This window comes from Silene latifolia, chromosome X (genome assembly GCF_048544455.1).
Source record: "Silene latifolia isolate original U9 population chromosome X, ASM4854445v1, whole genome shotgun sequence".
In the NCBI taxonomy this organism is placed as follows: domain Eukaryota; kingdom Viridiplantae; phylum Streptophyta; class Magnoliopsida; order Caryophyllales; family Caryophyllaceae; genus Silene; species Silene latifolia.
Window position 1 is genome coordinate 221,904,075 of NC_133537.1, and position 17,531 is coordinate 221,921,605.

Genomic DNA, 17,531 nt, shown 5'->3' on the forward strand with positions numbered 1-17,531 from the left:
GGGGGTTTTGTGTGTAGTTTGTGATGTGTAGCCTCTATGTGTTATATGATAGGAGGAGGGTTCGTAGAAGAGACTTTTGATACAGCTGTTGATACCGTCTCGATTGTTGTGCTTTCGGGTAGGATTTCTACTCGGTATTAGTCCCATAATGGGATGATTGTTGATGTGTTGAGATTGATTGTTTGATATAGTAATTGTATTGTGTGGTTTGTGATTGTGATTGTGATTGGTTGTCTATGGTTCTCGAGATGCGTTCTCGGTTGAGTGGAGTCACTTGCGGGAGTGGCTTCACGCCCTAGTTTCGCCCTTCGTGGAACCCGCCACGGAAGGGGATGTGCACATTAATGGACGGGGTTATCGCTCGGTATGATGAGCGGGGCTTAGGTGGGAACTGCTGCGGTCCCCCATCGCGTGTGGTCGGTCCGGTGGACGATCAATGATTGAGATGATTGGAATTGGTTGGTTGTGTGTGTGTGATGTTAAGTCATCTGTTTATCTTATTGTTGATATATGTATTGAATTGTGTGATTATCTTGACCCGTTTAAATGTTTTAAAAGCGTGGTGATCCATTCGGGGTGGTGAGCGATTATTGAGCGAGTGTGATATGACGCGTATGGGATAGGTTGGGATGAGTCATCACGTGGCGGTTAGAAGTCTTCATTTGTGTCGGACGAAGTCTAGTAGCTTTGATAGTTTTAGCTGTAGACCGTATGAGAACCTTGTAATTCCTTTTATTAGTTTTGGTTTGAACATGTAATCACTTAATCTATAATTACTTTAAAAGTACGTTTCTTTATTGTCTTATGATATTCAGTACCTCGGGCAACCGAGATGGTAGTATCCTTATACCTGAGTGGTCCTGGTAAGGCACTTGGAGTATGGGGGTGTTACACTACGGACCTTCCTTCTCCAGCTTCATGCACTCTCCTGGACGTCCAAGCAAGTTATTAAACTTGGCGCCCAAGTAATTAAAGGAAAACTTTGTTGAACACGTAGTTTGATCGGCTTACATTGAGCAGTCACGTAGTCTGTTCATTTTGTTCATTTCGTTGCTGAGTCGCATCATTTTTGTATCAATAACAAATAATAGGGGTAATATGATATAAAAAACCTACAACAATGAATAAAATTAAAGTGGCAATTGAAACCCTTAAGTTTAACTAAAGGTGAAATTAAGCCCCCTAACTTTCATATGTAGCAATTAACCCCCTTAAGTGTATATTGCTTAAATTAACAGGTTATAAAATATCCAATAACTTTATATCCGCTTTTCAGATTTTACCTCTTATATGTTAAAAACTCGAGAAAAAAAACGCAGGATACTTCGATTAAAATTAAGCAACATAAACTTATTAAAAGTATGTGGATAGTCAAAGCGAACTATTCTTAAAGTTTAGTTATTTACTAAATCAAAAAATACATAAATTTTTACTTTTAATAATACTTTTTATTACTACCCGTACAGTGCACAGGATCAAAGAATAGTACTATATGATTGTAGAATTGTAGTTCATTATACTATCGTGTTTTAACATGCTAAAGGGAGTGGAACAATCTCTCTTATTTATAGCAAAATGGGTTGAAGAGAAATTGAGAGATCTATTTTTCTCTTGTCTGGATAACAACTTTTGAATAAATTAAACTGATAAGTTTTGAGAATTAATGATTTCTAAGACAAAAATATGTTATTTTTACAGTAGTAGTCTTATATAGATAAGATTTCTTATCTTTAAAAAAAAAAATGGTTCTCCTTGATCTTGGCAAATACTTTATTCACACTATACAATTTCAACACCATTAACTAAAGAAAATTTGAGGGTCTCTACTTATCAGTCAAATAAACCACACTATTGAACTGGTCTATAGATAATCTGCGTCACCCATACACTACACGTCTTAGTTCTCTATCTAAAACCTACAAAGAACTTTTACTGGATATATGATTTGACTTACACCTTTAGGCTACAACTTGGCTTAAGAAACCGAACTGTACACAAATTTTGCTTTGCGGAGCTAGCGAACGCTGTCGGACCAAGAACTTCATGATAATAGTGGTGCTTCAATGTCTTCAGGTTTGGTACTGCACTCACGCTTGGAGGGTGATTCTACTCTCAATACCAAGGCAAAGATCAGCGCAACAACCTGGACATATGCTCTTAGAATCTCAGTGAAATGTAGAAGACATGATGGTAAAACATCATAACTACCCACCCCACTACCCATATTGTAAGCGTTGACAACATAGGACACTATTTAGGATGACCTATCACGAAAATTGTGTTGAGAATCGTATTGAATGGTGGCTCACAAATGCAAATATTTTATGAGTCATTTTCTTTTATAACCTCGTATTTCAGAGTCAAACTGTAACAAGTTAGTGGTTCCATTTAGAAATGGAAATAAATACTCCGTAGTAGACAACGGTATAGAAGAGAAACAATGTGTATACCAGGGATAGAGATGCACAAACAATGCTGAAACCTTTGCAATTGAAGGGAGCATCTTCTGATAAAAACCAGGCTAAATGAAAAGGTAGCAGAGACAAATCAGTATTCATGTAAGATATTCAGGTTAAGAAAAATTGTACTCTATACAAATCTTACAAGTCAATGGACTCATAACAAGTGGCGATAATAAGCTTGCTATCGATTGCACCCCTGCCACAAAACCTTGCGCTTTCCCCTGCAGAAGGTTGATCACAAACAAGTATCGTAAGACAATACTGCAACTAACAGAGGACAGAAAAGAAAACGACTCTACGCTTCAGATTAGCCCATACTGGAGCTCGTAATTGATAATTAGTACTCCCTCCAATTTTTAATCAATGCCGTTTTAAATTTTTGAGATAAGCTATCGACTTTAGATGGAATCAAAAACATTTTAAAAAGATTACACCATTATACTCATATAAATGAAATACTTTCTATGAAAGAACAGTTCATTTATTTTTCACTTAAATATTGAAAGAGATGAAGTGTCAAAGTATGTGTTTCCATATATAATAGACATATACGAAGAAAACAAAAATGGTTTGAGATAAATGGTCTTATTGCCACTATAGAAATTATTTATTTCTAGTTTTGCCATTGTAAAAATAATTTTTCTATAACTGCCATTATAGAATTAGGTCACCTAAGTTAATTGCCATCATGCTACTTGTTTAACCTTCTATAACAGGTTATTATTGAACCATTATATTTTTTTAAGGTCGTCCCTTGCAATTATATTTCGAAATAGAAATTACTTAATTTTTCCAAAATTCTTGTAAATAAGAATTCGACTATAAATCTATTTTCTATGTTCTGTCTCACACTAAATGGAGACGGTCTCTCAGAAAGCCTACTAATAATCACAAAATAATTGAATCCGTCAAATTACGTTTGAAAAATTGAAATCACCAAAATGAAGTTTTATCTTGAATTTCTAAAAAACTTAAAGGGTTCATTTAAGGATAAATATTTTCTCTAAAAGTTAATCACTACCAAAATCATTATTTTTTTTATTGTAGTATTATTTTTTAACTTAATCTTTCTAAGAATAAAATAACACAGTCCAGATCACCTGTCCCGCATATTTGTCCCACTCCCTGTCACATCCACTAATACACTGACATCTGGTCGAAATAAAACAAAAAAGAAAAACATCACGTGCATCTTCTTACCCCCTTCCCGTCTCTCTCTCTCTCTCTCTCATGAAACACTTCTATATCTCTCGCATGCAGCTCCTCCTCCTCTCAACCAAACATGGCTCCCTACTTCATTATGCTATGATGCTATCAACGTCCCCAACTCCCCATCATCACTATCACTCACCTCACAGATCAAACACCACGTACGAACTCGGAATCGAGTATCGCTTCAGCAGCAACAACAACCACTTCTCTGCCTCCGATCCTCTCCTTATTTACTAGCAGCAACCCGTAATTGAGCCCATTCATGGCTCTATTCTTATTAAAGATAATCTAGAAAAATCCAAGAATAATCTAGCAATTTGATTATAAACAAAAATGTAGTACATGTGGTATCTCTAAGGCTTAGAAATAGAAAATAGTCATATGACTCTTCTAGAGAGATCACGGGAAAATGGTTAACCGGCATTGAAGCACTATAAATAGCTGCTTGAAGCTTTGCTTTGTATACACAAGAAATTGTAACAAACAAATCGATAATACAAACATTCATATACTCCACTCTCCCTCACCTACTAAAAACCTTGCCTACGTAAACTTTTAACACATAATCACCAAATATAAAACTAACAATTCGGCCCGAAATCAACCGCCGAGCGCGTGAAGCCCTTTCTCGCTCACAACCATTGCCGCTGCTGCGACAGGAATCCGAACCACTTCTACTTACCCATCTCGGCGAATACGGACTTGCATCGCACCACCACTGCAATTTTGTATGACAACCGTCACACCACCACGACATCATCTACTCCATCGTCACTACCAAGTCGCAGGCCACCAATTGACGCCATTCAAGCGCGAGATCCACCGTCATATCATAAGCATTTCATAATATTCCGATTTTGATTTTGTTCGGTTTTAATTGGTTTTTGTTTTTCATTTTTTGATGCTGGTTTTAATGTTTAATGTTGAGAGAAAGAGAGAGAGAGAGAGAGGAGGAAGATGGAGTGAGAGATAAAGAGAAGATGCTGCACGTGACTTTTTTCCTCTAGTTTATTTAATTCCAGATGTCAGTTTATTAGTGGATGGGACAGGGAGTGGGACAAATATACGGGACGGGTGATCGGGTGAAAATCGGTCCGGATCACTCGTCCCGCATATTTGTCCCACTCCCGTCCCATCCACTCTGTGACATCTGTCGAAATAAAACAAAAAAGAAAAACATCACGTGCATCTTCTTACCCCCTTCCCGTCTCTCTCTCTCTCTCTCTCTCATGAAACACTTCTATATCTCTCGCATGCAGCTCCTCCTCCTCTCAACCAAACATGGCTCCCTACTTCATTATGCTATGATGCTATCAACGTCCCCAACTCCCCATCATCACTATCACTCACCTCACAGATCAAACACCACGTACGAACTCGGAATCGAGTATCGCTTCAGCAGCAACAACAACCACTTCTCTGCCTCCGATCCTCTCCTTATTTACTAGCAGCAACCCGTAATTGAGCCCATTCATGGCTCTATTCTTATTAAAGATAATCTAGAAAAATCCAAGAATAATCTAGCAATTTGATTATAAACAAAAATGTAGTACATGTGGTATCTCTAAGGCTTAGAAATAGAAAATAGTCATATGACTCTTCTAGAGAGATCACGGGAAAATGGTTAACCCAAGCATTGAAGCACTATAAATAGGTCATTGAAGCTTTGCTTTGTATACACAAGAAATTGTAACAAACAAATCGATAATACAAACATTCATATACTCCACTCTCCCTCACCTACTAAAAACCTTGCCTACGTAAACTTTTAACACATAATCACCAAATATAAAACTAACAATTACGGCCCGAAATCAACCGCCGAGCGCAGGAAGCCCTTTCTCGCTCACAACCATTGCGCACCTGCTGCGACACAGGAATCCGAACCACTTCTACTTACCCATCTCGGCGAATACGGACTTGCATCGCACCACCCCTGCAATTTTGTATGACAACCGTCACACCACCACGACATCATCTACTCCATCGTCACTACCAAGTCGCAGGCCACCAATTGACGCCATTCAGCGCGAGATCGTACCGTCATATCATAAGCATTTCATAATATTCCAGATTTTGATTTTGTTCGGTTTTAATTGGTTTTTGTTTTTCATATTTTGATGCTGGTTTTAATGTTTAATGTTGAGAGAAAGAGAGAGAGAGAGAGGAGGAGGAAGATGGAGTGAGAGATAAAGGGAGATGTTGCACGTGACTTTTTTCCTCTAGTTTATTTAATTCCAGATGTCAGTGTATTAGTGGATGGGACAGGGAGTGGGACAAATATACGGGACAGGTGATCCGGACTGAAAATAACAAACATATATAATAAGAAATTTTGACATATATAAATAAGTTCTAGTAAGGACAAAAAATTTGGTGTCTATTAATAAAATTTAGCCGTCATTTTTTCATGAAAAAAACCATTTAAATTACAAAATAATGAATTTTGTTTATTCATAAAGTTAACAGGAAAAGCAGTTAACACTACTGACACCGGTTTGATTTTGGTTTAGAAAATTGGCCGAACAAAAATTTTGATTAACCGACAAAAAATATAGTTGGGCAATTAATCATTTGCACACCATACAACTTGCCTGTAAATGATAAAACAAGAAATAACCAGTAAAGTAGAATATTCAAGTTGTTTTAATGTCAAATATGTTTTTTTTTTTACTAATGTTAAAATATGTAAAATTAATTAAGTTTACCTGATAAACAGGTTAATGGGTTATAAAGTGGCAATGAAATAACTTAGGTACCTTATTGAGTGGCAACGATAGAAAATAATAACTTACAATGGCAATTTTAGAAAAAATAAGATTTTACGATGGCAACAGATACTTTTAAGTCACTATTTTTGAGAGATTTTCAGAAGATGGCCAATGCAATATGGTAAAAGAACTTCTTGTAGTAAGGTTTCACACACCTGATCAGTAGAGCTTGATCCTTTTGAAATAATGGCGTAAGTCTGACAAACAATTTAAAGAACAATCAAAGAAAACTACAAAAAAAAATTATAACTAGGCTAGTGTATAGAGACATCCAAGAACTTACAGAAGGTTTAACAAGAACATATATGACTCCAAATGAAGCACTCAGGTACGGCACCTGAAATTTAGCCGAAATATTATCAAGGTCGAAGAAAGTTGTTCACATCAGTAATTGAGTGTCCAATGGCTATAACAATAATAATGCAAAGATTAGTTCAAGAAGAGAAGTGTGCCTACCCAGCGAGCCCAGGCAAACCCATAGAATAATGCCTGAAAGACAACCATAAAGTGAAAAAAAAATTAGTTCAATGTGCCCTGAGCATGTATCGGCGTACAAAATGAGCTGAATGAGGAACTTACGTAAGCTATTGATGCGAGCAACCCCATACTTAAGATCACCTTCTCTCCAACCAATGGGTTAACTAGCGGGAGCAAAAATATCTGGCGGTAAACACAAGAAGAAGAAGAAAAATGGCTTAACATTACCTAATATGATTGTATGAAACCATCTACTGGAGGTAAACCAGTAAAAAAAATACAAAAAATTTAGAAAGTAAAAGTTGAAGCAAGATTGGCATCATAGAACATGTCAAGACACAACGAAGAAACATACAAAAACCGAGGAAAGCTTTTGAAGTGTGATTAAAGCATATATTTTGTATGTTAAAAATATTTGTAATCCTGGTAACAAAATATTAGTTCTGGATTAGATTGTTATTACAGGACCCTTTTCTTACCCCTATTTCAAAGTCAATGTTTCTATGTAAAAACAATATGGATTAACATACAATAAGACCAGGTCAAATACAGAGGAAACAATAAGGGAATGTAGTTACACCAAACTTTTGACAACTGAAGCGAAATATGCATGAGCTTATCCCTATTTAAAGACATGGACATACCTGAGAAACAATGGAACCTGCTCCAACAACCATCAGTATCTCAGAAAACTGATTTTTATTAAAGCTAAAAGCTGCCTTCAAGTAGTACTGCAGCATCAGAATTCACAAACTTCTCAGTATGTTCACGCAGTTTAACATTATACCATCAAAGTCAGGAGATTAAAAATTTAAAAATGAACTAATTCTGGTTTCTTATATCAAAACAATAAACATGTTAAACGACAATACGGATTATTGTTTTCTTTTCGTTCTTCATTTGCATTATCTTTTCCATATTTCCAATGGAGCCAAAGAATCATTACTCTTTGGTTATGGATTATAATGGAATAAATCAAAATGGATCACTAAAGTGGTTGCGCTTCTTTCTTTTGTGAAGTAGCGGTCCTTCAATGCAGTTCTCGACGCAATTTTCATCTTGGGTCATCCGGAAACAGCCTCTTTGTGTTGCTAACACAAGGGTAAGGTTGCGTACATTCGACCCCACCCCCCCCCCCCCCCTTACCCCGCAATTTGCGGGAGCCATTGAGGCACTGGGGTAATGTTGTTGTTGTCTTCATTTGCATTATCATATAGTATCCTTTTAAGAAAACATGTAAAATTTAGATAACATGAAATTGCAAGCATACTGCAATTTGAAAATTACTCCAATCACCCACATCTATAGAGGAATAACTCTAGGCTATGAATTAGAATAGTATTAATATTAATGAGATGTGGTAAAGTGTCCTTACAAAAGCAAGTTCAAAAATTATTACAGGGACGTCAAAGATTAGTACTCTCTAGCTAATGTTCTCTCATTACGGAGTACACATTATAATGGACACAGAATTTAGAGGGTGAATGTTACATGGTTGTGATTTTTAGGGTTATTTATTACCCAAAAAAAGGAATCAGTGTGATCCATTGCAACGGCTCAAAAAGGAAAACTTAATGAATTGATGTGTGGAGCAGTAAATAGTAATGCATGTTGGATGAATGCAAGTATTTATCTTGATTTATTATTCCCTATGTCCCAACCAATAGTTTACATATTTCATTTTAGTTCGTTCCACACAATAGTTGATTAAGGGATGTTTTGAGTGGTGAAGACTCTCGAGAGTGAGTGTGAGGCTCCTTGTCCCATTTCCACGGGCCAACATAAAAAATCAATCTAGAACAAAAAGTAAACTACCGTCTAGGACTGGAGGGGTAAGATTTCAAACATAGACTCGCTAGAATGACTATCAGAACAAGCTGAACATAGCAGATCAACATTTTCATACCAGTAAAACACTCGTAATGCCAGACATTCCCAACTCGTAAAAGAAGGAAACCAGAGAAATTCCCAAGAGTGTTGGACTGTTGAGCAAACATAACGCTGTTAGTCATCTGAATATCCAAAGTAAGGAACAAAGACTTTTAACAGAAAATAGGGAAAAGATATCAGGAATACCAATTATTTATGAGCAAGATATCCCAATGAGAAGACAGCATAAAGCCAAGTACAAACAAAAAGAAGAAAATTGGTTTGTGTGTAAGTTATTTGACCTGCTAATGACAACAGTACCAGCATATTTCATAGAGTTGTATCTCTCAGCAATAACTCTCAGAAACTTGGATATTGGTGATAACTGCATTTGATCCCTCTGTTTTCTCTTGACAGTCTCAGGTAGAAAGAAATGCATATAAACCGGGCAAAAGATCAAAAGAGCAATTGACACCTGAGAATATTTTAAAAGGAGTACCTTTCGTCATGAAAATCATTTTAAAAAAAGCCTCTTAAAGTGGAAAGATGAAGTTAAAAAACATGCCTCAAAAATGTAGTCTTCTGGAAGAAATCGAGCCAACACATTTCCTACTACATGAGAAGCCGAGAAGAGACCTGTCATCCAACTAAATGCTGTCGCCCTTCTAGAATCCTCAACAACATCGGCCTATAGAAGGGGAAAAAGTATTTCTATATATTTATACATGCAAGAATTTTGAAAGACCAGATATTTTAGGCATGAGGCATGACTTACAGCATAGGCAACCGCAATGCAGAAAATACTCCCCTGGCTTATGATGTAGGACACTGTCCGGATCATATAATATGCATATACAAAATCTCTTGACTGATTAATGACAAGTAAGCCTGTATGAAATTTGAAACATGTCTCAATTGATCTGTTAAACATTTATCAGTTCAAAAATTGGCACATGAAATGTTTGAGACGGAGTAACAATTTAGTACTCCCTCTACAACATCAACAACATTATCTCAGTACCGCAAGGGCTCCCAAATCGCGGGATAAGGGGATTGGATGTACGCAGCCTTATCCCAATGTTGTCCAACATGGAGAGGTTGTTTCCGAATGATCTATCGTGCAGATTACATCAAATCACTATTTCACAATAAAAAAATAAAAAGATACTGCAGTCACTTTAGCAGTGAGTCATTTTGTTTTAGTCCACATAATCAAGAACCAACAAATATTAAGCCTTTCGCTTATGGGAAAAGATGATAAGTATATTTTAGTACTCTCTCAATTCATTTAAATTCACTACATTATCCTTGGGCAGTTGAAGACACTTACCTGCATTTGCTTTGCCATTGTTACACATATATGTGAACGTAAAAAGACATCAATACCCTCACAAAAGTAAATAGGTCCCATTATTCATCTACTTCTACTAACACTCATGGTATTAAATCAAGGCCGTCGCACAAAAAAGTGACCGTTTTGCTAAGATCATCGCAACAGTGGATACCTCAGTCCTCAACTATGACCAAAACCAGGATTGAGAAGTATGCTCACACTCATCCACTTAGTATACCTTCTCACTTTTAAAAAAAAAAAAAAAAAAAAATCTGCAATATATAAATGTAAATAATCCAAAAGGATGGGTGAAGTAGTTCCGTAGCTCCTGCTATGTTATACTGCTTTTGGTTAATGAATGCATTGCTTTTCATGCATAATAAAGTTGGAATGTCCCTTTTTTATATTTTTTCTTTGTGAGCAGATCAATATACAGAGTAACTTAATAAGACGGATAGGCAGAAATGCAGATTTAATCTAAAACATACTGAAGGGGAAAATGGTTGTAGAGACAGTGAGAAGTAACAATGGTTTGCGTCCATATTCATCAGCAAGCTGACCCAAAAGTGGAAGTACTACCATCTTAAAGATTCCAACAACCTACATTTCAAAATCAAAATTTAAATTATGTATGGAACTAAACAAACATACAAGTCCTACACCAAAACATGATTTAGACTGGGTAGCATGTATCGTGTATGAAACAATGGCAAAATAAAGAGAGACAAGAAGACCCAATAAAAAAATTGAGGGAGCATGAAGCAATATTTAAAGAAAACAACATCCACAATAGCTTGTAGTAGCAGCAAGTTTAAAAAGGGTAATCGTGCCCCCACCTTCCGTAGGGTAATGCAATAGCTTCATTGCCTTTCTTAACACTTTTGTCCCCCCTTACATCTTTAATTTGTGTATGGAGAAATTAAGTCAACACCTGTCATAACCACGAGTAGTCAGGGGCGTCTAACACCCCATGCAACCACGGGCGGAGGAACCGGGCCTCCGGTTTTGGATACCGAATTTATAGGTCTTATTGATTAAATTCAATACAAAAATCGAAGTAGAGTGCTCTTGTGCATTCATATTTGGGGCCTCATTTTTTCTCGGTGCACTGGGCCTCCATTTATTTAAGACGCCCCTGCGAGTAGTTTGCAAATTTGCACCGCCGTGAAGAATGTGTTCACAGTACTTAGGCAGCTACTTGGTTTTTCTTTAAAGCTAATAATTTTTTTTATATCAAAATTCAAAAATGACGAGCTTAATCTATTTAGTACTCGTATAATTTAACTGTGTTACTCCGTAGTTGTTAACATTGTAATCAAGGCTCTAAGTTTTCAGTACTGCAACAATCGAGCCCTCACTCCCTCCCCTGCTCTGGACGGACACTTGATCATGAGGATAATGCTATATTTTTTTTATTTTAAAATATGGGTCGGAGAGTGGATACTCTATTTCTCTCATATCGGTGCATCTAATACTCAATAATCATTAATTAAGATTTGCTTCAAAGTCTCTATTTAAGATTTACTTCTAAGTTTTTTTGATGATAAAAATTTCGTTCTCGATAAGATAAGTTGTAGCTAAAAGATAAACAATATCATTAAATCTGTGTAAAAAAAACTTTTTTTCATTAAAATACACATTTCATGTCATGAGTATTAATTAAATTGTTTTTTTTTCTCTCAAATCAAAATACAATGATGAAAAACGTTAAAAAATAATGAATTGTCAATTTACACTCTATAAATATAGTAAAATAAAAGGTAAAATTTTATAAACACCGTGCATGCATTGCGGGGCCTATACTAGTATTATCCTCTTTGATCTTAGCCTTTAATTTTATGAGATAGATGGTTGAGATGAGTTCTCATGGGATGTCAACCCTATATAAATGATTGAATTCTTGGGGTTTTGGGTGAATTATGTATTTTATGTTAGCAATTTAGCATACATCCTAGTGAATGAAAAGTATACTATTTTATTCTACTTAAATTATGCTTATTTATTTAAAAGTATAATAAGTAATAGAGTTAATTCTAATTTTGTTATTGGTTGGGGGTGTAGGACAGGCATACATTTTTGTAAAATCTCACTTTATCCTAAATTATTCAATAACAACCTGAACGACCAAATATTGATTTTGTTAATAATTTTAATATGATATTCCCAGGCATACATTTTTGTAAATTACTTTTTAATATGAGCACAAGTTTTTAGAGTTTAGATTATTTTATTCCCAGGCATGGATTGTGGTGAATAATTTTAAAAAAGGAAAAATGATATGGAAGAAAGGTTTGTGAGTTATAATAGCCCAATCTGTCGGACCTATTAAGACAAGGTTGACCCAAACAAATTACTCGGGAATATAGAAAGTAAGAAGAAGTTTGATTAATGAGAATAAGAAGAAGCATAACCCAACTTATTCTATGTGATATGGTTCATGATTTTGTAGTTTAAACATTTGAAGTTATGAAGAAGACAATTACCTCGGCAAGTATATAGACATTCAAGGAAAGAAGAAGAGACATACAGTTTGTTGAAGGCCGTTGAGATAAATAGCCTGGGAGCAAGTAATTTGACCAGGACAAAGAGCACGTGTAGTAACATCAACAAGAACAGATACCGTCATTTCCTCCGCAATCCAATGCACACATAACGGCAGCAATAAGCACACCATTGGCCTTAATTCTCTCATACTCTTCAAACTCTCCATCCTTTTACAAACCCAATCAATTCAACAATTACAATTTCTTTTTTATTTATTTATAATCCAATTATATTCTTACAAACGAGTATCCATTTAATTTGTGGATAAACAAATATAATAATAGTAGGATGACTCAAGTGGGAATTTCTGTTTCTTTTTTTATTTTTTCTTTTTTATTTTCAAGGTTTGGATACAATGGAGATCAATTAAGATCCTCTCCATTTCTTTCTCTCCATTTCCTCTCACAAACCCATTTAATAATATTTTCCCCTCTACATCCTATTAAACCTTTATTTCCTTGCATAAATCGTGAACCGTTCGATATTAGCAAGATGCAATCCGGAACGTTGATAGGAAATGGCCTCTCCATTTTTTTTAGGAAATGGAGAGGATCTTGGCTCAATGGAGATGGAGATGAATTTTTATTGAATGATTCAAGGAAGTAGGAAGAAGATAAAAGGGATGGGAATTGGAGAAGAAAGGATTAAATAAATTAGTATACGCAGGCGCGTGTGTAGAGTGGGATGGGATGAGCATTTCTTGTGTGAGGCACGCCCCCACTTTCTCTTCAAAATCGGGTACCAGCAAGCATTTATTTAAAAAAAAAAAAAAAACATGATTTGATTTTTCAGGATTCAAAAACCATTATCCGAAACCGGTTGCCGAGAAATCGGTATTCTGATTCGGTTTCAAAATTTTCAATGCATTTTCAAAACCAAACCCTCCTTGTCAAATTGTCATTATCAAAGTGTACATTACCTTTCCCTTTTCTGTGTGGGTCTCCATGGCTACGAGTGTCGAGCTCCGCACTCCCTTTACTTGGCTTAATCTCATCCATCGCGCAAACCATATAAATTCCGCCATGATCGGAAAATCTGGCACTGGGATAATTTTAACTAAGATCAACTGGGATGCAACCAAGGTCAAAGGATGGAGATCGGAGGTGTTGACATGGTCGTCGGACATGGTGATAAAGTGATGGCATTCGAGGTGATTGTGATCAGAGATTCAGAGGTAGTGGTGTTCGGGACTGGTTGTTGCCTAAATGGCGTTTAAAATTAGTTTTTTACGAGTCAACTACTCTCTAATAAGAACGTCATATAGCATAGCACGAATCCAATAAGAGATCACAAATTCTTATTTGTGACGGAGAGACCCGTCGCAAGCTTGCAACGGGTCAAATACATACCATTTACATGCATGTGGGTACCCGTTTGCACAAAACCCTGCGCTGACAGCACATCAAAGGTGGGCGGCTTACACTGTTGGGCGATTATGATTGTTTGTACTGAAAATCCTTATTTAATTGCCAATTGTACTTGTTTTAGCATATTTAATTCCAATTATTTGCAATAAGTGAAATTTGCATTTAATGCTTCTCAGTTCTTTGCCCCCCATGCAAAACCCTACTTCCATTTCACCATTATTTTGCACAATTTCCTGCCATTCGCATAATTTCTTTCCACATTTTCTTTTTACTCTCTAAAATTTACAACTAAAATGGCGTAAAAATTGCAGTTTATTATTCTCATAATTCGAAAAAAATGACATAAAATTTGCACTTTATTATTCTCATAGTACGAAAAAAATGGAGGATCTTCAACAAACTTTCACAGAAATGTTAGTTGATGGTGCCCTAATCGTTCCAACAACAATGGAAAGTGCAGATAATAATCATGGTGGGATAATTCATCAACCTTCAACAGAAAACACGACGAGTAAAGGTATGTCTTTTTTACGCCATTTTTTTTGTTTAGAACAGGCAAATTATTGTTATTATTAATGTTACTATAATACTCCCTCCATACCAATCCAAAGGTAACATTGACCAAAATGGCACTATTCATGGTCGTAGTGAATCTTCGAGATTATTCTTAATCTATAAGACAAAATATAGTCATGTGAGATCTTGTTTGATTTATCGTCATGAATGCTACAAGTATATCAATTTTTTATAATTTTTAATAATGTGTAACTAACGATATTCACGTTGCAAAACGTGTCTCGACAAGTGTGAAAAAGTCAATGTTACCTTTGGATTGGTATGGAGGAAGTACATCTTAACATCAAGCAAATAACAAGTTTATATTGCATTATATTGATGTGTTTGTGATGTTTGTATTGCATTATATTGATATGCAAAGTCTCATGGAGTATAAAGTTTGATTTGTGTTAAGTTTTATCATCATGAACTGTAATATTAGTTTATAGTTTGTCAATGTACCATATATGTTTGATTTTACTGTAATATAATGGATGTTTATATTTATCGTGTTAATGTCTGTACTGTTGGTCCAAATGTCTGCTTGTCAATTCATTAATTTGAATATTAATTTTTAGGTTTTCAGTGCAGCATATTTGTATGATTATAATGGATGTTTAAATATATTGGATGTTTACATTTTTTGTGTTAATGGGTTTACTGTTAGTTCTAATGTCACCCTGTCAACTATAATGAGTAGAAAGATATTGAATGTTGACAACGTAGAGGAAATTTTTTGGTTTCTTGTTAAGATGTTTATACTTTTCTCATATAAGGTCACTCTGTCAACTACATTGCATGTTATTATTTATCTGTTTAATGTGTGCATTTTTCTACATAATGTCACCCTGTCAACTCCATTGGGCCAGCTAACTTGAAAACAAATTTTGTATATCTAACAAATGTGTCTAATTTTCGTCCTAATGTAACCCTGTAACTAGAGTAGGGATGAATATGTAAATGCAGATGTTGTTATTTATGTTATAAATGTTTACACTTTTTTTACTAATGTGACCCTGTAAACCTATGCAGGTACAGATTATTCCAAATCCCTATTTGGAATGAAAGCAGAGAAATGGGAATTAATTTATGAGATGTTTAGGAAACACTCGCAAGCCATTGGTTTCAGCATTAGGAAAGCAACTTCTCGCAGAGCGAACGGGCCTAGCACACCCGAAGTCGAGAGATACTTTGTATATTCATGTGCAGGAGTACATGGAAATGGTAATAGGCGAGACGATAACGACAATCCTTTGAGGAATTCTGCAGTCACACGTTGCCAATGCAAAGCCGGTCTAAGGACACAAGTAAACGAGGACGGGCAGTGGGAGGTAATGCAACATTTCACAGAACACAACCATGACCTGACTCCCACTCAATGGCAGCAGCACCACCACTCGGGAGAGAGAATAAGCGATCCGAGGCGAGAGGCTATAAGGGCCTTGACTGAAGCCTTTGTTGCCCCCTCGGTTCAATACAAAGTGGCAGCTGTTGTAGCAGGGGGCGATGTATTCGTCGGACACACCAAGAGGGATCACATCAACTTTGTTCATAGGCTGAAGATTAAAGCGATCGAGGGCGGTGTCGCAGCCACACTAATTAATCTTTTCACTCAAAGACAAGCTGAGGATCCGGGGTTTTTCTTCCGGGTGCAATTCAACAAAGAAGGGAGACTGCATCATCTTTTCTGGTGTGACTCGATGATAACGGAGGACTACCGATTGTATCATGATGTTGTCATATTTGACACAACGTACCGCACTAATAGGTAAAATCTTATTTGTGGCGCGTTTGTCGGTATAAATAACGACTGGTCCAATGTCATGTTTGGGTGTGCTTTCCTATCCGACGAGCAAGAAGAATCATTCCAATGGTTGTTCAATGTGTTTAATGAAGCTATGGGTGAGGATGTTCGTCCTGTCTCCATTTTCACTGACCAAGATAAAGCAATGACAAATGCAGTTGAAGCGCTATATTCTGTGTCTTACTGTTAAGTTTCGCATGTTGAGTTATCCCACCATTATGTGACCACTTAACTTTGGATAACATTAATCCCAAATATGATAACAAATTATACTGGTGGAAACGCTGAGGATAAAACTGAAGAGGTCACTATATTAAGATCTTATGTTATTAGCTCAATAAAATATGTCACCATATTTTACTAATTTAAATGGGAACTCAAATGACAACAATTTTCCAATTTTTGTCAACATATTTTACTAATCTACCTTTTGATTTAAATTGAAGATGTCACCATATGAAGCACTTATGTAATCAAATGGAAATAAAAAATATAGCTATAAACATATGACCTCTATAAGCTAACATTGTGTTGTGTCCTTAGCAGATATACCCAGAACCAGGCATAGACTATGTTTAGTTAATTGTTCAATATGTGACCACTTAACATATGTTTAGGTTCTTATTCAAATGACAACGCAAATGACAACAATTGTCCAAAAGTTAACAACATATTTTAATAATCAACTCTTTGAGTTAAGTTGAAGATGTCACCATATGAAGCACTTATGTGACCACATTGAATGGCAACATTATCCCCAGATATGTAATCATATATTATACTGATGAACTTTTGTGTTAATTTTTAAGATGTCACCAAATGAATCCGTTAAGTAATGATATGCAATGAATAGTGCAAACATAAACATATGACTTCTAAATGCTAACATTTGTCTTCTGTCTCCATACAGATATACCCAGAAAGCAGGCATAGGCTATGCCAATGGCATATCCAACAGAACGCCATCTCACACTTTGGACATTTAAAGCATGATAGGACATTCCAGAATTTGCTCAACAAATGTCTTAATGGTTGTTGTAACGAAAAAGAATTTGAAGCGACATGGCAAAGAATGACGACAGAGTATGGTATTGAAAACCACCCATGGTTCAATAGATTGTACAGTTTACGAATCAA

General features: G+C 35.9%; 2 protein-coding genes across 5 annotated transcripts; one reads left to right on the forward strand and one right to left on the reverse strand.

Moving 5' to 3' along the window:
• Nucleotides 1–1,703: 1,703 nt before the first annotated feature.
• LOC141623815 (uncharacterized) lies at nt 1,704–12,940 on the reverse strand. 4 transcript variants are annotated; one of them, XM_074439965.1, is made up of 14 exons: nt 12,652–12,930; nt 10,613–10,724; nt 9,567–9,679; nt 9,357–9,479; nt 9,094–9,266; nt 8,829–8,904; nt 7,567–7,653; nt 7,025–7,105; nt 6,902–6,934; nt 6,729–6,782; nt 6,601–6,642; nt 2,605–2,683; nt 2,451–2,521; nt 1,704–2,143 (listed from the first exon to the last, which is right to left on the reverse strand). In XM_074439965.1, the coding sequence occupies exons 1-14, from the start codon at nt 12,832–12,834 to the stop codon at nt 2,042–2,044; spliced, it is 1,329 nt and encodes a 442-aa protein (XP_074296066.1). In that variant the 5' UTR covers nt 12,835–12,930; the 3' UTR covers nt 1,704–2,041. The 4 variants fall into 4 exon arrangements, with proteins under 4 accessions (XP_074296066.1, XP_074296067.1, XP_074296068.1 ...); XM_074439966.1 differs by having other exon boundaries at nt 1,705–2,143; nt 12,608–12,672; XM_074439967.1 differs by lacking the exon at nt 12,652–12,930 and adding an exon at nt 10,961–11,049 and having other exon boundaries at nt 1,706–2,143.
• A 1,476-nt stretch (nt 12,941–14,416) lies between these two features.
• Nucleotides 14,417–16,362, forward strand: LOC141619380 (protein FAR1-RELATED SEQUENCE 5-like). Its single transcript, XM_074436397.1, has 2 exons — nt 14,417–14,552; nt 15,623–16,362. Exons 1-2 carry the CDS (start codon nt 14,417–14,419, stop codon nt 16,360–16,362), a joined length of 876 nt encoding a protein of 291 aa, XP_074292498.1.
• The last annotated feature ends 1,169 nt before the right edge of the window (nt 16,363–17,531 follow it).